This window comes from Apostichopus japonicus, chromosome 18, assembly GCF_037975245.1.
Source record: "Apostichopus japonicus isolate 1M-3 chromosome 18, ASM3797524v1, whole genome shotgun sequence".
NCBI lineage: Eukaryota > Metazoa > Echinodermata > Holothuroidea > Aspidochirotida > Stichopodidae > Apostichopus > Apostichopus japonicus.
This window is the reverse complement of record NC_092578.1, coordinates 7,341,952-7,363,781: the sequence shown is the minus strand read 5'-3', so window position 1 is coordinate 7,363,781 and position 21,830 is coordinate 7,341,952. Positions and strand designations below refer to the sequence as shown.

The window sequence follows — 21,830 nt, the reverse complement described above, 5'->3', positions numbered from 1 at the left end:
CTTATAGCTAATATTTGGAATGACCCATAGCTAGTACCTGACATGACCTTATATCAATTACCTGAAATGACCTTATATCTATAACCTAAAATGACCTCCTATTAAAATGCTTTTAGGGTTGAGTGGTAATACTTCATTATGTCCCTGTGGTCCGTCCACCTTAATCTGATCATAACTCATTCAGTTATTTTCAGAAAAGCTTTATTCAATTTGATTTTGTCATATCACCAGTAATAATAGAGCTGTTCAACAAAACATAATGAAGAAAATAACCAAACAACATTGAGCCTCTGTTGTATTAAACAGCTATTGGTGAGTCTATTCTTCGTCATGCTTTTCAATGATATTAATTCTAATTCTAAAATCTATGCTGCAGAATTACGATGCAATGAAGAACGGCTTTGCATCAGTAACGTGTGCAACGGATGTACAGAATGCCATCGTCAAGGGTAACCAGGCCACTCCCGAAGAACAAGTGCTGTACGATTGTTTTGTAAGTGATGCTAAACCTTTTAGGGACATTTTTTGAGAGAATTCTTAACTCTGCGAACAATATTCCCTTTTTTTTCCGTAAAAAGTTTCACGTGTGGAACTGTCTGTGGACACTTGTAATTTACTTGAGTTTGGTAGCCATGGCAACATGAAGGAATGCCAAGATATGAAAGACACCACTAAACTTGCACCAAGTGCAATGACCTTTGACATCAATCATGATGATCTATGATGTAAATCGCAGTTTTTGTGACATGTTTGCCTAAATGTTGTCCCAATGACAAATATTCTGCTTTGGTGTACAAAATTTGCTTGAATTTCAAGGTTGTGTTTTGTTTGTAGCAAATCAGACAAATATAGAAACCAGGTTCTTTGCATTTCTTTACCAGTTTGCACTAGATGTGCCAAATCTACTGTTAATTAACACCAGAAAAAACAAAAGAGAGATTGCAATCAATCTAACTATGAAAGACACCCACCTGGATTTTGTTTCATCAAATTAACATAAATGTTAATAAATTAAATAAATAAATGTTAAATAATTAAATTTTTAATTAAAAAGAGGTTATAAATGATTCCATTTCATTGCGAATACACTTTTTTTATAGGACTTGTATTCACACGCAAAACCACAGATCAGAAACATGCAAAATAAATCACACATATTCTTCGCAGTTTGAAATGAAAGTATTCAGTTTGGAGGCTGGTTGAGCTATATTAATGTGCAGCATTATGGACATGGATCTCGATTATTGAAAAATGTGTCAAAATGAAAAGAAAAAAAAAGAAGGGAAATAAGGCAACAATGCTTAAAAATCAAACTTCATGGTTGGTTTATTGTAAATATCTGGTCATGGTATAATTACATAAATTGGAAGTTCAATAGTTAAATTGGGTTTGTTTTTCCCTCTCTTACTTCATTTTGATGTCATTATTTTCAAGTGTGGCCTCTAATTTCAGGAGGATGACATGAACATCAGTCTTTCTCAAAGGCATCGTCAATATCATCTCCAGAGGAAGTTGGAAATGCTCGACAACGTGGTCAACAACGTGCAGAAAGAGCAAAAGAGTAGGTTGTTGATTTGTGTACATCTCATGTTTGATTGGGTGGAGGGGGGGGGGGGAGGTAAGGGGTGCATGCGGTGCTAGAAAGGTGTGACTTGATAGAAGTCTTACCAATACTGAAGTTGAGATGTCCTTCTCTATGACTAAAGTGTTATATCAATTCCATTCTCCTTCAGCCTCCTTCTCATTACATGGATAGCAAAGGTTTTTCAGAGCTGGTAAAAGGAAACACTTTGGTTTTAGCACACCACCTCAATAGCTGTTCAATTTCTGAAATATAAAACCATGTTGGTATTCATTAATTTTATTAGGATAAGTACATTGTGTGACATTCTGTAATGTCATAATACAACTGCAATGGTGGACAACGCATCAGCAACTTATTCTCTGTTTTCTTCCTTAAAAGTTTCTTTTACATTGGAAAATAACTTGACAATCAAACTAATTTCAACAAAGTAATTTCAATTGTAGAGAGAGGGGGTGGGGGGGAGGGTTGTTATTGGATTGGTGAAGTACAAAGATTGATATGTGGTTCTTGTATGACATAACCAAATATTACACGAGTGGGTACTCGTCTGAATAACATGTATAAATTTTAAAATTATGTATCTCGCAAGAGAACAAATTATCAAGATTGGAATAAAGAACAAATGTGTTTCTGGTCATGTGCTGCATATCAAGCGTTTATTAAATGTTAGATCATTATTCAAGATGGGTTGTTGTTTGGTTACTAGTGATATTGACTGAGCAGAAATAGATTTCCCATTGCCTGCATTTACATGAATCATGTTCTTTACAATGTGCCAAATCAAGCATTTTTGCAAGCCGTAAGCAAAATAAACAAAACACGCAGTGTGTTTTTATTTCAATTGCACCAGCAATCACCTGTGTATTTTTTGGAAAACTTTTCTATATCTCCACAGATACAGTCTAGGCGGCAGCATGGTTGAATTTCTTATGACTCTGAACAATTGTGTTCTTGTCAATGAACTTTTGCATCTCAATGTAATAAAATTGATATTGGTTGATTAGTGGTCAATTGATTATAAATAATTATTTACTCAGGTTCTGGAGGAAAATCTGTGGATAAGCTGCCTCCAAATTACTCGTACCTGGAAACAATTCAGGTAAGACGTCATGTGACCTCAGCAAAATGTACATATGGAAACTTTTGCTCTATGAACGGCCCGTTGTCGGACAATTAAATGCTGTTGCACGCACAGGAAGCTTTACTGTTTTCACTCTCCGAAATTGCTGTGAGAGCACTGTACGCTGTACTGTGTTCAGATTAGCCGCGTAAAGGAGGACTCCACAAATTTCTTACGATGCTTTTGATTTGCTGGTGAACAGTACGAGCAATCAAGTTAAATTTTATATCACTAGAGAGAAGAGTTGACAAACTTTTCTTTGGCATAGGAAAGAAATTGGTTACACAATAACACTTCCAGAGAGCACAATGTAATCATTAAGATAAAGGGATACTTTGAAGAGGTTCACTGCTTTCCGAAGTGGTTTTTACTTTTTCAGATTAAAAAGTACTGGGTTTAGTTCACACGAATAATAAATAACGACACATCATTGTAAAGAGGACACAATATTCTTCAAAATGACATAAGAAAGAGTTTTCTGAGTGCTATACTTAAAAAGTTATGAAAAGAATCAGCGCAAAATGTGCTTATTTTATAGCAATATTTGCTGCATAACAGGGTGTTTTGTGCCAAGTTCTGCAAAGATTCCATAAGATTCACTCCACCCTTACCTGCCCCCCTCACAACAACTGAACATCTCCAGAGCTGTTTGGTAACATCTCTCGGGGACCAGTCCAATTCCGGTCTACTGCCCTTCCCATTTTTTGACCATCCAAAGGTTGTAGAAGTTCTTTTTCTAGAAAAATGTCACCTTTCGTATAAACCGATCAGGATTCCAATACCAGGATCTTCATCTCTTTCCACCCAAGAATTTCTACACACGAAGATTTGGAATGATTATCCAAACTTTTCAGACAAACAGTATCTTTATGAAACTTTTTATTTATAAATTCATTATTCCAAAAAAGGAAATACAGTTAAAATCAAATTTCTTGACAAGTTTTGGAATTTTTGTGAAAAAATACCAGTCGCAGTTCCCAGATAAGAATAAAAATGAAAGGGATCTTCATTTGGGTTTTTAAATGTACGTATTTACTGTAGCTCTCACATAATATAATTGTGCCTTTTATGTAATTCATAAAAACATTCAGGTATTATTTGAGGCAACGTTCTATTTATTGTCTCCTGTGTGTTAAAGGTTTATTTATACTCTGCTCTATGTTTAATTTAATTATTTAATATTTTTCTTTTGATTTGTTTTGGCAGGATAAAGATATGACAAATTTGTGGAATGCATCGAGGTACAGACTAGTCTGTGCCCTTGCAACAGTCAACTCCAAACCCAAACCTTCCAATCCAGTTGCCACGTATATAAGGAGTGAGAAAGATAGGAGTGTAAGTTTATTCTTTACATCACGAGAGGGCAAAGCACGGCCCTCGATGCCACTATGCGGCCCTTGAGCGAAAAAGTCTCAGCCCCAAGAGGTTTTCAGAACCTATTCGTGTGTCCAAAAGAACCTTACGGCAAGGATGAGCATGAAAAAATGGAAAGGCCTACTCTGAGGACTTGAGTTTTGTATATAGGTCTTGAGCCTACTCCTATAGTATACGATTGGATATATAGGATAAGATATATATAGGATAGGATAGGATAGGATATATATAGGATAAGATATATCTTTTATCTTATATATATTATAGGATATATATATAGATAGGATATATAGATAGGATATTTAGATAGGATATATAGGATAAGATATATATAGGATAAGATATATATATCTTTTATCTTATATATATATATATAGGATATATTGATAGGATATATATAGATAGGATATATAGATAGGATATATAGATAGGATATATATAGTATAGGATATCTCTGCATAACAGATGACCAAATGCACATGTGGAACTTTCTGACTTGTATTTGACCATATAATGTACTATCGTCAATTTAAAAGAGTAGTTACCTCCTCCATTAGTGTTCTGACCTGCAGATTGGGTGCCAAAGTTCACTTTGACCCGTGAGATCCATTCCGTGCACTACCTGCTCTATATTGAAAGAGCAATATAACATTTGATGGAAGGACTAAGAACTAAGCATGGCATTTATTCTATTACTTTTTATAGAGACACTCTTCTCCTATAAAATATGCCCCTCTCGTGATAGGATACAAACATATCAATTCCTTTCGACCTTGCTTGTGCAGCCATATAAGACACTCCATAAATGTCGTATCAGTAAGGAGACAGTCTCACAGGGTAGAGGTTAAAGAATCATCAATGTTTGATAATCTCTAGCATCAGTTTTTGTGGTGCAAGACGGGTTCATTTTTAATCAAATAATACCGTCACAGTGTGACTCCTTAAGTTTGTCGACGTCGTCATTTCAGGGAGGAGTGAAATCGTTCTTGAATATTCCTCGAGACCAGAAGGGCCAGGCTACCTTGACAGTCAGTACAACGTCGGCGTCTGGGATGACTGTGGACTTGTCAGTGGAAAATACCAAGGTGCAACCAGTGGCCGCACCACAAAGTAAGCGAATTGGGAAATAATTTGCAGGATGGTATGGTAGGCTACATATTACATCCTGGATTGAACTCATACCAATGTAACCTTGAAAAGACACTGTGTTATTACTTGATGGCTTTCATTTAGTTTTAACTTGGTGGTTGGGAAAAAGAGGGGGTACAACTATGTTTGTCTTATGTACCGGTAGGTTGTTCAGAGGAAAGGGAGAGGTCTAATGTGTCCTCTCCCACCTTAAGAAAATTTACTAAAATTAAGGTTGCTTTGATGCAAAACTTTTGCTATATTTGTGCACCTTTTGAAACAATATTTTCCGAAAATTTTTCGACTGTTTAGGTTGTATAGTATATACACGTCACATGTTTGTGTAGATCTTACAAAACACATTTTTGTGATATTCTGTCGGTCTGGTGGGGTACCAAACCCCCCTGGCTTTATGCTGGGGGGGTTTGCCAATGTCTACAACCTCCTCCTCCCCCCACCCATAACTATATGTGGTTGCGCCCATGACTCTAGATGTGCAACTTTCCATCCGTATTAAGATAATCCTCTATTCAGAGATGCCAACCAGTACGATTTTATTGTATTTAGTACGATAAAAACAAGTGAATACGATAATACGATATTGCCTCTTAAAAATACGATTTTTCATCTTTCCAAAAAAAAAAAAAAAACATTTAAAAAAAAAATTTTTTTTTTTTTAAAGGAAGCAGAATCGCATAGAAACATGTACAAGTACAGTAACCCCCAAAACCCCAACAAACACGTTGAACAACAAGCCTACATGGGCGGGAAATACGCAGAAATGGCAGCTTTACAATTTTCTCATTAAATGTTAATGAAAAAGCAAACATTTTACTTGCCAGTCTTACCAGTAAAACATTTTTCTGACATTTTACTGGCCCGGGGCCAACGTGGTAGTGTTGAGTTTTCGTGAAAATCTGATTTTTCTCTCCAAAATCTGATTTTTTAGGATATTCAGGCTTTTTTTTTTTTTTGTGTCAAGAGGCTGGCATCTCTGTCTATTGTCTTTTAATAACCTAACCCATTGTTATTCACATGTCTAGATCTTTTGTGGGTTTTTTCAGATCCAGCCCCACCGTCAGCTAACCCAATACCGGCTGCGGCTGCAGTAGCTGCAGCAGCCCCACCTGCTCCCGCTCCTCCACCAGCTGCACAGACCAACACCCAGAACACTCCATTTGACGAAGATGGAGATGATTGGGATGACGAACCAGATAGCGGTGAAAAGTATGTCGCCCTCTATGACTTTGAACCAGCCGGTGAAGGAGAGCTTGCCCTTAAAGCAGGTTAGGTTTCATGATATGATGTAGTTTTATTTTTTTTTATTTATTTTTGTTTTGTTTTGTTTTGTTTTGTTTTGTTTTGTTTTGTTTTGTTTTGTTTTGTTTTATTTTATTTTTTATTTTTTATTATTTTTTTTTTATTATTTTTTTTTTATACTTTTATTTTTTTATTTATTATTTTTCTATTCCCATCCACCGTTTAGCCAATTAACTGACATTATCAATATATATTGAATTATTTTTCGTGGTTGTTCTACATTTTATAACAGAATGTTCTGTCTGACGAAATGTTTTTGCCGTTTATTTTGAGTTGATACCGTAATGACATATTTCATAATTGTTGTTACTCTGTCAGAATCAGACTTTCAATTTCAGTTGCATATTAAAGTCATAATTAATATTTTAAAGAAGGGAAGGGGAGATGGAGAAAGGTTCAGAAAATGCATCTACTCTTTTGGGGAAAGGGAGAGTCTTGTTTTTTTTTTCAGGGTATTTAATAAAATTTATAATATATATAAAAATTTAATATAGTTTTTAGCAATTGGTTGAAGGGAATAGTCAAATTCTGAGTGAACTCATCCATTTTTTTCACCTGGACAGGAGTCTTTACCACCACCCCCCACCAGCCTGTTCTCCATCAAAGTTTTTCAGGGGGAGGGGTGGGGGGAATTGAGGGAAAGCCTGTGAATGTAATTTCAGCATATTTATAGGGGAACGCCCGTGAATGTAATTTTAGTGCATTTATCGGGGGGGGGGGGGGGGGAATGCTCGTGGATGTAACTTTACCACAATCATTGGTCAATAACCTCTACGGCAGAAGTCTTCAAGGATGATTTGTCCACTCTTTCCTGCGTAACAGTTACAAATTTTGGGGCGTCAGTTGTAGCGCCATGCAAGAAGAAGGAAAAAGCGAAGTAAATCCTAGTATAGAAACTGTTTTTTTCATCCGGCCCTCGATTAACGACACGGTTTGTCCATTTCTTCTGCAGGGGACTCGGTTCTTGTCACACAGAAGGATGACGACGGTTGGTGGAACGGTACGGTGAACGGGATAACGGGGCAATTCCCCGAATCGTATGTGAAGAAAGCAGATGGATTGTGAGAGTTTACCGAGAAGAGAAACAGAATGGAAGAAAGAAGGAACAAAATTTTTGGAGCAAAGATCGATGAGTTGGCGTTCAACTGAGATCAAGTAATGAACAGTTATAGTAAATTAATGTCTGTGGTTATATGGGAGATGAATATCACAAATGTATAATGATTTTAATGCTCTTTTAAGAAGTTTTCAGTGTTTTGGTGACACACAGATTTCTTGACATCAAACACATAAATATATATATATATATATATATATATATATGAATATAAATATATATATATATCTCTTTTACTGCGCGTATGCCTGTATCATAAGTTGATGTGATTTGCTATTCCTTTTAAAAGAAGTTGGCCCCACAGAGGTGGTGTACTTAAACTGCATTTATTATTCACTTATCTAATTTTCTAGAGGTTCTCATTGAAAAAAAAAAAGACATAAATTTATCAGAAGAACTCCTAACAGTTTGGACCAGGACAGAATTTTCCAAGGCTATGACAACCTAGAGAACGTTAAAAAAAAAAAAAATTGGTGATTATCACCATGATGAGAGATTACGACCGGTCTCCATTGGGTGATGAAATATTTGTTGAATATGTCACAATGGATTGGCAGTTGGCTCTAGTACTGGGTGTTTGTGTTTAAAAGTCACAAATGGCTGGATGTTCTACTTAGAGTGCTTGAGTTTCTTGATATGAATGGTGTTTTTAATAACCTTTTTTTGAAGGCAAGTTGAGTCTGCTATCAGGTTGCCAAGTACATCCTGCTTCCTTATTTTTATTGGTGGGCGTGGGGGGGGGCGTCTTTGTTTCTTCCTTGCGTAACATGATGTGATAATGGACAATTTTATTATTAGTTTGTTTTTGAGGAATCACGACCTAAACTTTGTAAGAAACATTGTAAGTACTTCGTAAGTTACATAGCAAGTTACTTAGTAAGTTTCTTAATAAGTTACTTCAGCTAAGCAAGTTACTTAGTAAGTTTCTTAGTAAGTTACTTAGTAAGTATCGTAGTAAGTTTCTTATTAATTACTTAGTAAGAAACTTACTACGACAGCTTGTTGATAAGTATTCTTTCTGTTTAACCGTATTGTTCTTTCCAATCCTGTGTATGATTTTTTTCTCTCTGTAAAAGGGGATTCACATCCCACAAGCTTTTAGTAGCTTCCTTGCGTTATCCCCTCAACCATTTATCATGTTTTAACTCTCTTGTCTGAACACATCACTGTAAATTCTCTTTGAACATTGTTGGTTGAAATAAAGTTGAATTGAATTGAAAACAAGTACGTTATTCCGGGGGGTGGGGGAGGGGGGTTGGAGGAAGAAGTGCAGAGGATATGGGGATGTATTTCAGTAAAACTGCAAAAACAGCAATTCATGACAGTGCACTTAAAAATAGGTAGTGTGTGTATATATGTCAATAGCTACTCCCTGGTTTAGCTAGACTCATTCTAGATTAGCATTGCCAACCTCAACTCCCCCCCCCACCTCCATCCCCACACATAGACTTGTCACCGGATCTTGTCACCAAGCTACACACTCTTACTAGGATACTACATGTTGCTCTCCTTATTACTTGTGAGAACTGGGTCAGATCTTCATCAGCATCATGAGACACCAGCAGCTCATCGGACATCCGATGGTCACATGTTGTAAAAAGCTTGATTGTCAAAGAACACATAAAACAGAGGGCTGGAAAGCTCATTCAAAAGTATGAAGTATGCATCACTCATAATCGTGGGGGTAACTGGGTCTAATCCTGGGGTAACTGAGTCTAATCCTGGGGTAACTGGGTCTAATCCTGGGGTAACTGGGTCTAATCCTGGGGTACCTGGGTCTAATCCTGGGGTAACTGGGTCTAATCCTGGGGTAACTGGGTCTTATTCTGGGGTAACTGTGTCTTATCCTGGGGTAACTGAGTCTAATCCTGGGGTAACTGGATCTAATCATGGGGTAACTGGGTCTAATCCTGGGGTTACTGAGTCTTATCCTGCCTGAGCTCTGCTTTTTCTTGTAAGTTTGTTGTCAACTTTCTTCTATCCATAGCGCCTTAAACAATTATTATTTAGTCGATGAAAAATGGTCCATTATGACCCTTACAACTATACTTTGGGTTATTTCGTGTTGTATTGTACTGTGTACAAGATTGGTCATTTTAATATCTGAAAAAAAAGGGTTGTGACATCACTCTAGGCTTTTTTTTTTCTTCTTTTAAATTATGGATTCTAATTTTTTTCTAATTAGTATTTTTGCTTTCATTATCCATGTATTCCCAAAGTACAATCAGATATGGAAATATTTCTTTACAAATTTTGTGTGCCTTGTATCTCTAAAAATGCATTCATTTAAAATTTAATCCACATACCTGTACATGTAGATACTAAAAAATTTCATATTTTGATTGATTTGATTTTTGATTGAATAACTGTTATTTGATTTTGGTGATTATTAGGGATTGGGGGGGGGGTGGATCTTGTAATGAATTTGTAATTTAATTTTGATGCAATTGATTATCAGTACAGACTATATTCCAAATATAACAATAATATTTATGTATTTATCAAAGTACATTCCAAAACTATGTAACTGCAATTTTTAAATCAAATACCTTGTGAACCAAATTTAATTTCCTTGATTTAGCAATTTTCCTATTTTCTTGTTGTTTAATTACCATCAGATATATACTACCATCTGTAACAATTTGTGCAAATTTCCTATGGATTTTAAAACATGTTTTGTTTGTTTTTAATTAAGTTGATTTCAGAATGATTCCACAACAATAATGAAAATAAAACCCGTATTTTGTGACATATATTGAATTACTTTGTGCTTATCTTTGGGTTCTCTGTTTGATTTATTCGTAGTGATTCATCACTTTTATTATTAATTTATTGATGAAGTGTTGTAACAAGTATCATATGAAGTGTTGTCTTGGGTTTTGTAACAAGTCTTGAATCAAGTTCTGCAGTTATTTGAAATAGACTGCATTTTGTGATTATTGGCAACCTAATGATCATGGTACAGGATACCTTCAACCAGCCATGAATATAATGATCAAATGGGCAGGCCTGACAGGGGGGGGGGGAGAGGAGGGGTGAGCTCATGGGGACTGACGTCAATTAGGGGCTGTGGAAAGTACAGGGGGCCCAATATGGTGTAAAGAAAAGTGTGTTTCATATTCATAGTATAATTGAAAAATGAAGTTCCCTAAAACAAAAAGGGGGGCATAGCAAGGCTATTGACACCTCTGCTAATGGGCATGGTCAGGGTTCACCCATTTTAGCAGTCATGTTAGAATCTTAAGAATTCTGCCTTTGTTATAAGCATTCCTCAGATATTGCAATCTTCTAGAAAATTAGCAGCCAAGTTATCCACTTCTTTTGAGAATAGGAAATGAAAATATAAACAATGTTATGCATTGAAAATAAACAAACATTAGAGGCTGTATGATGTCAAGTAATCAGGGCGTATATTATTATTATTATTACGCTGTTATATTATTATTATTACATCGTTATTTATATAGCGCATAAACCACAAGTTCTATGCGCTTTACGATTAACCCTTGTCATTGGTAACTTGTCACACCTACACACCAAAGTATGCACAATTCAATCAATCTCTCCTGGGGCACCACAGTGCACCACAGCCATGTGTCCCCTGGGGGACTTCCCATAGGGTGCAGCCACAAACCGGCGCACAAAACTATATTTACAAGTCACCTCGCAAGTCCCCATTTATACACCTGGGTGAAGAGAGGCAATGGAGATAAAGTGCCTTGCCCAAGGACACAACGCATTGATCTGGCCAGGGCTCGAACCTGTAATACTTAGATCACAAGTTCACTGCCTTAACCACTTGACCACGTATATATGTGACGGAACATTAAAATGATGCTATTTGCAACCCTTAATAAAGAAGATTTTTTTTTTAGGATTGAGAAATTTGAGTGAGTTGTTCATTATAGTTCCCTCAGTCACTGTAGTTGACAAGTTTAAGTTGGGTTTATTTACCAATTTAAAATTAAGTAGCTTGAAAACAAGTTTGAAAGCTAAAGTGAAAGGGTCAACTTTCAAACCATATGAATTAAATTTCAACTATGGATTGCTTCTGAGAGTTACAATCTGCAAAAGTTCATGCAAGCTTAAATTAGGCCTACTATTACAGATTTCACTTCTCCACCCCGATCCCCTTCCAATATGCCCTGATCACCCTAGCTCCCACCCAGCCACTGCTACCCCCCCCCCCACCCTCTCTCTCCCAGTCAGCTGCTGCGACCCTCTGTGTCTCTGCTTCTCTCATTCCTCTCCACTTTGTGCCCCGATTCATCACATGTACTGTACAGCAGGTCTAAAGGGCAACGTTATATTGAATTTATAGGAATTTAATAGTGCAATTGGTCTCTCAGCCATGTACAGTACGCCTTACATTGCGACATTTTTGTGCCAGACAGGCTTTTGGTTAAGATCATTTTATTTGTAGCATTATGTTTCCCTTGAAGGGGCATCGTCATGCACACCTGACGACAGGGACGTAGCCAGAAACTTGGAAGGGTGGGGGGGGGGGGGGTGGTGGAAGCAGAATATTTCAAAATCCGAAATCTGAAATCCTTATTTTAAAATCCGAAATCTATTTATTGAAATCCGAAATCCTTATTTTAAAATCCGAAATCTGTTTTATAAAATCCGAAATCCTTATTTTAAAATCCGAAATCCTTATTTTGAAATCCGAAATCATTATTTGGAAATCCGAAATCTGTTTTTTAAAATCCGAAATCTATTTTTTGAAATCCGAAATCTATTTTCCGAAATCTATTTTTCGAAATCTATTTTTTGAAATCCGAAATCTATTTTTTTGAATGTACGGCAGTACGGGCGACTTTTGCAGTCGTTGCTAGTGTTATCAAAATGTTAGCTATTGAAAACATAGTGACAAACTACGCGCCATTTTCTGAAAGCGCCTGGGTATTCGAGGCTATATATGTATGTCAGTAGGGCCTGGGATTTTTATCCCTCCTGACACTGTGCTAGCCTGCGACCCAACTTTTCAACGAATGATCGTAGAGACCAGCGGCGATCCATAGCCAACGTCGGACACTAAAGCTTCCTTGCTCGCATCACAATGTAGTGATACTGTTTATACAGAAAGGCTCTACATGTATTACACATTAATACATTGTATCGTGTACTCTCCAATTATTGCAGAAATGAATTATAGAGAATGAAAACCCTGTGAGAACCGTTACAAATGCAATATCATAATGATGTGAACTGCCAACAAGGCAGATCACGGGCGGGGTAGTTTTAGACTTGAATCAGGCCCTAAGCCTGGGCCTTTAGCCTAACCTTACGACATCCTCGAAAACAGCTCAAAGTGCTGGGATAGTATAGGGATTAACGTAGCTCCAAGGCCTACAGCTGGTCCGGCCTAAGTTTGCACAGTAGACCCTCTCACTGTGTCGACTGTTTCATAGCTCCCAACTCTTGAGAGGGCAAATGCTGGTCCATGCCACGAATCGCCGTCCGTAAGGGGAGAGGGTGCCTTCCTCCCCCTTTTGATTTTTTTTTTGGAATCCTGGTGATGCCTACATGTAAAATGGTGGCACTTAGAAAGGCTTTTGTCACCCAAAATTTTGTGAGAAATATGCATTTTATGCATTATGCTAAAGAAATGATTGTTGCTAAGTCAAAATTTGATGCATTTGTTTTTATGTATACTTGACAATTACAATGCGGGTTTTTCGGACGCTTGCGCGGGTCAGCAGGTTTGGGTGTTAGAATGAGGGTCCAACCCGCGAAATGCGGGTCAGTTGATCTTTATTGAATGGTTTTTGTCCAAAATTGTCCGTATTTCTAAGTTTGATGGCCCAAGCTGTAAATAACCCTTTATCCAATCTTCACTCTCCGCCATCTTAACATGGATGCAAGATGAATGATGCAGCATTGGTCTTCAACAAACTTTACAATTAACAATAATTAATGTTACAAACGCTAAAGAAAAAATAGGTTTCAAAAAATAGATTTCGGATTATAAAATAAGGATTTTAAAAAACAGATTTCGGATTTTACAATAAGGATTTCGGATTTCAAAAAATGGATTTCGGATTTCAAAATAAGGATAACGGAATTCGGATTTTAAAATAAGGATTTCGGATTTTAAATAATAGATTTCGGATTTTAAAAGAAGGATTAAGGATTTCGAAAAACAAATTTTCGGATTTTAAAAAATAGATTTCGGATTTTAAAATAAGGATTTCAGATTTAAAAAAAACAGATTTCTGATTTGGAAAAATAGATTTCGGATTTTAAAATAAGGATTTCGGATTTAAAAAATCAGATTTCGGATTTTAAAAAACAGATTTCGGATTTTACAATAAGGATTTCGGATTTCAAAAAATGGATTTCGGATTTCAAAATAAGGATAACGGAATTCGGATTTTAAAAACAGATTTCGGATTTTAAATAATAGATTTCGGATTTTAAAATAAGGATTTCGGATTTTAAAAAATAGATTTCGGATTTTAAAATAAGGATTTCGGATTTAAAGGGAAAAAAATAACCTTGGCCCTAATGGGCTTCCGTACTATTGGGCTTCCGTAGTATACCCCCGCAGTAAAAGGTGGGGCTTATTCGCAGGGCAGCCCTGCGAATAACCAGACACAAACATCTTATTCGCAGGGCAGCCCTGCGAATAGCCAGACACAAACATCTTATTCACAGGGCAGCCCTGCAAACAGCCGAACACAGACACCTTATTTGCAGGGCAACCCTGCGAATAGCCAGACACATACACCTTATTCACAGGGCATGTAACTGCTCTTGGGCTCGGAGCCAGTTTGGTGTAGAGGGCGCTCTACGATCTCTACGGTCACGTCACACAAACACGAAGAATGACAATTGCTTAGATGACCATCAGTTTAACTCTTTATTTGGTTCTAACTGTGTCTTACTTTCTTCAAGTTGTACATTCGTTGTTCGGTGACTACATAAGAATCAAGGAAATAACAAAAAACATGCTTAATTGATAAAATCTACACCGTAACACGATATCAAACATTATATATGATGACACTGAAATTGGGTTGATGAAGAGAAACACGGTACGAATATGGGAATATGTAACAATCGTCTTCTGACCACAATATCTCAACCTGCCGGTTGTGACCATTAGCATGAATGCAAATATAAGACTTTACAATAGACTGATTCACAGCGATACACAAATACAGTGCTACGTTATAAGAAACCTATATAAAATACAACAGTGCTCACGTGAATATGACCGCTCTAGGCCTCACAAATCGTACATTCTCTTAAGACATCAACTTTCTCGACTTCAACCCTGTAATATAAACATGACAACAATTACATCTTTTCATTAGTACATCTTGCAATACAACTTGCAGTAAAACACAATAATAACAAACTAAACAAATCTGCGTTGTTTATAACACAATAAAGGCTATCTCAAAGTCTCCAGAAGGTCACTGGACCTTTACAACCACTGAATCCACATAGCTCATGAATATTCATATCACCATTACAACCAGCGTTACCCCTGTCTTAGCAAAGACCATGTGTATAAATATCCTATAATAATTAACCGCAGCTCTCACGGTGCATAAGCCATCGATAAAACACACAATTTCTACTGGAATATTCCCACTCATGAAACCCTGAAATATCGTGAACATCATATGAACGATCGTGTGTGTGTTTGATAGAATTAAAGGACATATATGACTTAGTAGATTATCATTTAAACTGTTACGAATCACGCTACTTTCCAACAACATAACGCTAGGCTTATTTACAATGACCGCACTGGCGGTAACGTTACATTGGGATCACTAAATATTGGTCATCTTGGATACCAAGACTTATAATACAAGCACAATTACAAAATACATCTTACCCATTATCGACTGTTTCTGATGACAACGTCCACGTACACAATAAAGATTAAGTTCAGTGGCTTAGCATAAATTTGGTAGGTTACGCAGCCAGTGTGAAAACGTGCAGTGCACGACAGTCCGACGAACCTGCTGAGTACTGATATTTTTGGCAGGCCGATTGAGCAAAAATGGGAGCGCACTAACAAAGCAGGGAAATACCTAACACTCCCCCCGGCTGAAATCACAAAAAGGGAAACAAGATTTCAGCATGTCAACAGCGAACAAGTCAGAACAGTGCTAAAATGATAAATAAAATTAAAAAATATATAAACAAACCGTAAATACATGCAGAGTCGCTTTAAATTTTTGCTCCTCCATCAATCACTTCTCTGTATATTACACATAACTTTGTAATAGGACGTTTCAAAGTCCCGCCAGCTACCTTGAGATCGACACTTCTCACCTTGCCATCTTTGCTTCTGTACACCGTGATTACTTTACCCATTGACCATCTCCCTCTGGGCAACACTTCGTCGACTAACAGTACTATATCACCTACCTGTACATTCTTCCTTGGTATCGTCCATTTGTGTCTTTTCTGAAGCAGTGGAAGATACTCTTTCTTCCATCGGGTCCAGAAGAGCGAAGATAGGTATTGAGCTTGGTGCCATCGTCTTTTACTATACACCCCAGTTTTACCTATTGGCGCTGTGGCTCCCTTTCTCATCAGGAGTAGATGATTAGGCGTCAACGGCTCCTCGTCGTGTGCCTCCGGTGATAGGTCTGTTATCGGCCTCGAGTTCAGGATATTTTCTACTTCTGTTAACACTGTTTGTAGTACGTCTTTGTCCACACTTTGTTGTTTAAGGATACCATGGAGGACCTTCCTCACTGACCGTATCAAACGTTCCCAAACACCTCCAAAATGGCTGGCGGAGGGAGGGTTGAAGTGCCACTCGACCCCTTGTGTGTGAAGAACTTCCTCTACTCTGTCCTGATTCATCTCGTACAAGGCCTTCTTAAGCTCTTTCTGGGCAGCGACAAAGTTCGACCCATTGTCGCTGTATATTTTAGCGGGATCTCCACGTCTCCCTACGAATCTTTGATACGCGTTAATGAATGAGTCCGTATTCAAACTGTTGGCAACTTCGATGTGGACAGCCCTGGATGCAAGACAAGTGAAAATGCATCCATACATTTTGATTGAAGATCGGCCCTGCTTGACATCTATGGGACCGAAATAATCAAGCCCAGCATAGGTAAACGGTGGTTTGTCTGCGGTGACACGCTCCTCAGGCAGAGATGCCATAAGTTGTTCCTCTCGCCTAGCATTGTGTCTTTTACATGTTACGCAGTTTCTCAACATGGCTTTAACTGCTGACCTACCTGCCAGAATCCAGAATCTTTCCCGAAGAGCATTCAGCGTGGTTGACCATCCACTGTGTCCAACCTTCAGGTGGTAGTGCCAAATCAGCATTCTAGTAATTTCACCATTACCAGCTAGAATTATCGGATGTTTAGCATCATAGTCGATACAGGCGTTGTCCAGTCTGCCTCCTACCCTAAGTAGTTGTCCTAGGAGGACTGGTCTCAAACTATTCAGTCTTTTATCCGACTGCCATTCTGGAAATGATTGTTTCTGTTCGCATGACAATATCATCGTCTCGCTCTCGGTAATTTCTGACACAAGTAAGTTGCCGTTCACAGTGGGCTGATGCTTCACTTTGGATTTAAGAGATTTCACAAATCGTAAGACCCATCCCAAGACCCTTGTCAACTTTTTCCAGGATGAAAACTTACCTTTCATTGTCGATATTAGACTGTCGTAGCCCGTGTTTCTCTGTTTCACACCTACCTGTTGGACAATCACTGACCGTTTGATTTCTAGATCGTGTGCCAACTGCTCGTCATCATCGGCATCGAATTTGGATGCTGGCCAAAATGCTTCCTCCTTGGGCAGGAAGTCTGGGCCTTTCAACCACGTCTCTAATTCATGGGCCCCCCTCGAACCTCCGTCCGCAGGGTTCACATTAGTCGGTACGTGTCTCCACTGTTGACAGCTGGAAACACTCAATATTTTAGCTACTCTGTTCGCCACAAAGGTCTTGTAGCGCCTGTTTTCATTCCTGATATAACTCAGTACTATCATGGAATCACTCCAGAAGGTGGTGTCTCCAAAAGAGTGTCTAATTTCCCTTCTGATTGTACTATCAAGGGTTGCTGCTAACACTGCTGCCATAAGCTCCAACCTAGGAATAGTTATATGCTTCAAGGGACTGACTCTAGACTTACCAAGCACAAACTCTACGTTGTGGCCTCCAGCTGGCTGCTCTACGCGAAAGTAGGCTACGGCAGCATAGCCCTTCTCGGAGGCATCACAGAATATGTGCAGTTGTGCCTCTGTTATGGCATCAAATTTGAACCACCTAGGAACACTTACCTGTGATAATATTTTAGTGTAGTGAAGCCACTTACTCCACTTACCTTGCTCTTCATCTGTCAGGGGCTGATCCCATTCAGCACCTCTCCTGCAAACTTCTTGCAGAAGAGACCTAGCTATCATTACAAATGGAGAGGCCATCCCCAGTGGGTCGAAGACAGAACTTGTCACTGAAAGAAGTCCTCTTCTTGTCGTTGGGCTCATTTTCAAAGTTAGCTGGAATGTGAAACTGTCACTTTCTGCATTCCAACAAACGCCTAGTGTTCTCTCTGTAGGCAGTCGGTCCACGGATAGTCGCACCGACGGAGCTCTTTCATGTTCATCGACACTGGCCAGAACGGCCCTCTCATTACTCAACCACTTGGTGAGCCTGAATCCTCCTTCTTTGAGGATAGTCGAGAGCCTCTGTAAAACCTTTATCGCCTCCTCCACGCTCTGAACTGAACCTAAACAGTCATCGACATAAAATCCATCGCGCATGATCTCTAGTGCCTGTTTGCCCACTTTGTCTCTGTTGGTTAGCTCGTTGTCATCGGCTGTCTGCTTCAGGGCCTTTCCTGCGCAGCACGGGGAGGAAGTGGCACCAAACAGGTGTACACACATTCTGTATTCCCTTGGCGATGTTTTCATGTCGCCATTTGCCCACCAAAGGAATCTCAAAACATCCCGATCTGGTTCTATCATTTTGACTTGGTGGAACATTGCCTCTATGTCAGAGACTATAGCTACCCTTCCCTGCCTAAATCTAAGGAGGACACCAAGCAAATCATTCATAAGATCCGGTCCCTTAAGTAGTTGATCATTCAGAGATGTTCCAGCAAACCGAGCTGCACAATCGTATACAACTCGAACTTTATTCTTATGGGGATTCTCAACAGGGTGGTGGGGTAGGTACCATACATTACCTGGGATGCCCTTGTTTACCACTGGTTCTGCATACCCCTGCTTGATGTAACCTTCCATGACGTCAGTATACTTAGCATGCAGGTCTTTGTTCGAAGATAATCGCCTTTTCAAAGACTCTAATCTCGACTCTGCCATTGCTTTATTCAACGGCATGTCATGATTGTCGTTTTTCCATAGCAGTCCCATTTCATAGTGACCATCTTCTGTCTTCTTCATGGTAGACTCCATGACCTTACGAGCTCTAGAGTCTTGAACTGAGTCTTGCCTTTCGTAAAGGCCGCTATTCTCAATAGCCCAAGACTTTTGCACCTCGTCAAGCAGCTGCTGGTTACTTACCTGAATTCTGTTGAAGTAGCCATTCTTGCAGCCCTTTCCCCCAGGTCCCATAACGGACCATCCAAGTGGGGTCCTTATGGCGTAGGGGTCCTTTGGCTTACCTTTCTTTTCTTCCAAGACCCAGAATGCTTGGGGAGAATCTGCACCGATTAGGATACCAACCTCCTTGGCCCAATGGTCTTCCCACGGTATCAGCCTCAAGTGTTCCCACTTGCTCAATTCCTCCATTGTGGGAATACCTTCCTCGGAGGCTGGAATCTTTGGCACCGTCAGGAACTCAACGTTCATGGGTTCATGCTCGTTCTTACCTTCCACAGTAAGCCTAAACCGCCATCCTTCCTTTTCCATGTTCCCATGGATCGTACACGAGGTGTACTTTTACGTTCACCCTTGATGCCAAGTTTCTTCTTCAGGTTGTCTGAGCACAAGCTTGTGTCCGAGCCATGGTCTAACAGAGCTAATGTGTTCACCTTCACACCATTTCTTGCCATTACAGTCACTGGCAGTATTCTCATGTAGACCTTATTACCACTAGACACGACTCCTGAACTTACCTTTACCTCTTCAGCAGGAGGGTGAAGCATATTATGATGCTTCTCGGATCCACATTCACATCTCCACTTCCTTTGACATCTAGAACCGATGTGTCCGGGCATCAAACACCTGAAACATAGTCTCTTGGACATAACCATATTTACCCTCTGTTCATACTCACCTGCTAGGAACTCTTTACATGTGTAGATTTTATGTTCCCCATCACAGATGAAACATTTTATTGGTTTGCTGCTAATATGGTTGGACCTCACATTAACATGTCCTTGACCTTGTCTCTTCCTGTTGTTTGAGGACCTTGATTGAGCTAGGTACTTACCGAACATTGTGGATGATACTTCAGCATGCCTGACAAGTAGGCCCAACAAATCATTGAATGTTGGTTCCCTTTTCTCTTTGGTTAGTATGTCATGAGCATTGTTTACCCATGCAGATTGTAGGTGTGTGGGTAAAAGGTCCTGTACCTTCAGGAGATTAGAAGTGCTGTTGAGGTCACCTGTATAACCTAGCTTTGTCAGGGTTACATGGCATTTCTTCATTGATGCAATCAAATCCCACAATGAATCTGAATCATTTGGCCTAATGGGTTGCCTGTCAGTAAGCTCGCGCATGAGACTATTCAGTATCATATGAGGTTGGCCGAACTGCATTTTCAAAATACGTTTAGCTTCGCCATAGCCACTGTCACCAAGCAAATCACAACACTCAATATAGCTCCGTGCTTTACTCGTACACATTGTCTTCAGATGTTGCAGACGAGTAGGGTTAGAAGTAAGCTTTGACTCTATGTTAACCTCAAAATTTGACATGAATGAATAATATTCAATAGGGTTACCATTAAACTTAGCATATTCAGCCTTGGGTAGCTCCAAGGCTAGTTTGATCTCATTGAAATCACTTAATCTATTAGCTGTAGCCACATTACTACTGGCTTCACTAGCTTCATCAGACTCGCCACTATGCTGACGAGCTGCCTCAAGAGGCTGTTTGTTTTCATTACTGTCACTTAATCCAGTCGTTTTACTGGACTCCTTGTTTTCATCACGAACCTTTACTGTAGAACCAACCTGCTTATCCAAGTTGTCCCTCAGAAAACTCTCTGTCAAGAGTCTCACTTCTAAGAAGGTAGACTGGACTTCTTCCATCCACTTTTCTTCCTTCTCATATTCTTCACCATCGTCGATCTGTTCAATCAAGCTGCAATGAGCTGACTCTACTGCCTCAAATGCAGAGGTTACCTTCTCGAAGAGATCAGCGATTGTCTCAGATTTCACCGAATCGTAAACAAGTGCTGTCTTCAAAGAGTTGACTGCACGAGTCATGGTCCCCTTGCAGTTCCTTCGACACCTGCTCAAACCTTTCGTTTCCATGGTGCTGGTTTCTGATTGGTCTTGTAATCACTTCTAGTCGATGTATTCACTCACTGTAACTGCTCTTGGGCTCGGAGCCAGTTTGGTGTAGAGGGCGCTCTACGATCTCTACGGTCACGTCACACAAACACGAAGAATGACAATTGCTTAGATGACCATCAGTTTAACTCTTTATTTGGTTCTAACTGTGTCTTACTTTCTTCAAGTTGTACATTCGTTGTTCGGTGACTACATAAGAATCAAGGAAATAACAAAAAACATACTTAATTGATAAATCTACACCGTAACACGATATCAAACATTATATATGATGACACTGAAATTGGGTTGATGAAGAGAAACACGGTACGAATATGGGAATATGTAACAATCGTCTTCTGACCACAATATCTCAACCTGCCGGTTGTGACCATTAGCATGAATGCAAATATAAGACTTTACAATAGACTGATTCACAGCGATACACAAATACAGTGCTACGTTATAAGAAACCTATATATAAAATACAACAGTGCTCACGTGAATATGACCGCTCTAGGCCTCACAAATCGTACATTCTCTTAAGACATCAACTTTCTCGACTTCAACCCTGTAATATAAACATGACAACAATTACATCTTTTCATTAGTACATCTTGCAATACAACTTGCAGTAAAACACAATAATAACAAACTAAACAAATCTGTGTTGTTTATAACACAATAAAGGCTATCTCAAAGTCTCCAGAAGGTCACTGGACCTTTACA

The 21,830-nt window shown here is 38.9% G+C and overlaps 3 protein-coding genes across 5 annotated transcripts in view; 1 reads left to right on the top strand and 2 right to left on the bottom strand.

Moving 5' to 3' along the window:
• Nucleotides 1–10,397, top strand: part of LOC139958635 (nostrin-like) — a 31,659-nt gene extending 21,262 nt beyond the window's left edge. For both annotated transcript variants that reach the window (XM_071955856.1, XM_071955858.1), the window contains 7 exons: nucleotides 377–493; nucleotides 1,453–1,561; nucleotides 2,623–2,684; nucleotides 3,912–4,040; nucleotides 5,048–5,189; nucleotides 6,272–6,493; nucleotides 7,480–10,397. In XM_071955856.1, the coding sequence (XP_071811957.1) occupies nucleotides 377–493; nucleotides 1,453–1,561; nucleotides 2,623–2,684; nucleotides 3,912–4,040; nucleotides 5,048–5,189; nucleotides 6,272–6,493; nucleotides 7,480–7,592 (894 nt within the window). In that variant the 3' untranslated portion in view covers nucleotides 7,593–10,397. The remainder of the gene's footprint in view (nucleotides 1–376; nucleotides 494–1,452; nucleotides 1,562–2,622; nucleotides 2,685–3,911; nucleotides 4,041–5,047; nucleotides 5,190–6,271; nucleotides 6,494–7,479) is intronic.
• A 3,976-nt stretch (nucleotides 10,398–14,373) lies between these two features.
• LOC139958726 (uncharacterized) lies at nucleotides 14,374–19,647 on the bottom strand. 2 transcript variants are annotated; one of them, XM_071956024.1, is made up of 3 exons: nucleotides 15,500–19,647; nucleotides 14,857–14,926; nucleotides 14,374–14,566 (listed from the first exon to the last, which is right to left on the bottom strand). In XM_071956024.1, the coding sequence occupies exon 1, from the start codon at nucleotides 19,507–19,509 to the stop codon at nucleotides 15,838–15,840; it is 3,672 nt and encodes a 1,223-aa protein (XP_071812125.1). In that variant the 5' UTR covers nucleotides 19,510–19,647; the 3' UTR covers nucleotides 14,374–14,566; nucleotides 14,857–14,926; nucleotides 15,500–15,837. The 2 variants fall into 2 exon arrangements, with proteins under 2 accessions (XP_071812125.1, XP_071812124.1); XM_071956023.1 differs by lacking the exon at nucleotides 14,374–14,566 and having other exon boundaries at nucleotides 14,577–14,926.
• Nucleotides 19,648–19,717: 70 nt separating this feature from the next.
• Nucleotides 19,718–21,035, bottom strand: LOC139959148 (uncharacterized). The gene is made up of 2 exons (XM_071956744.1): nucleotides 19,877–21,035; nucleotides 19,718–19,794 (listed from the first exon to the last, which is right to left on the bottom strand). The coding sequence occupies exons 1-2, from the start codon at nucleotides 21,033–21,035 to the stop codon at nucleotides 19,718–19,720; spliced, it is 1,236 nt and encodes a 411-aa protein (XP_071812845.1).
• Nucleotides 21,036–21,830: the final 795 nt, after the last annotated feature.

Coding starts and splice junctions, on each gene's coding strand:
- LOC139958726 (XM_071956024.1), bottom strand. CDS start 19,509: ATGGAAAAGGAAGGATGGCGGTTTAGGCTTACTGTGGAAGGTAAGAAC.
- LOC139959148 (XM_071956744.1), bottom strand. CDS start 21,035: ATGACTCGTGCAGTCAACTCTTTGAAGACAGCACTTGTTTACGATTCG. Junction 19,795..19,876: donor ATGTAAAGAGTTCCTAGCAG/GTGAGTATGAAC, acceptor CATCGGTTCTAG/ATGTCAAAGGAAGTGGAGAT.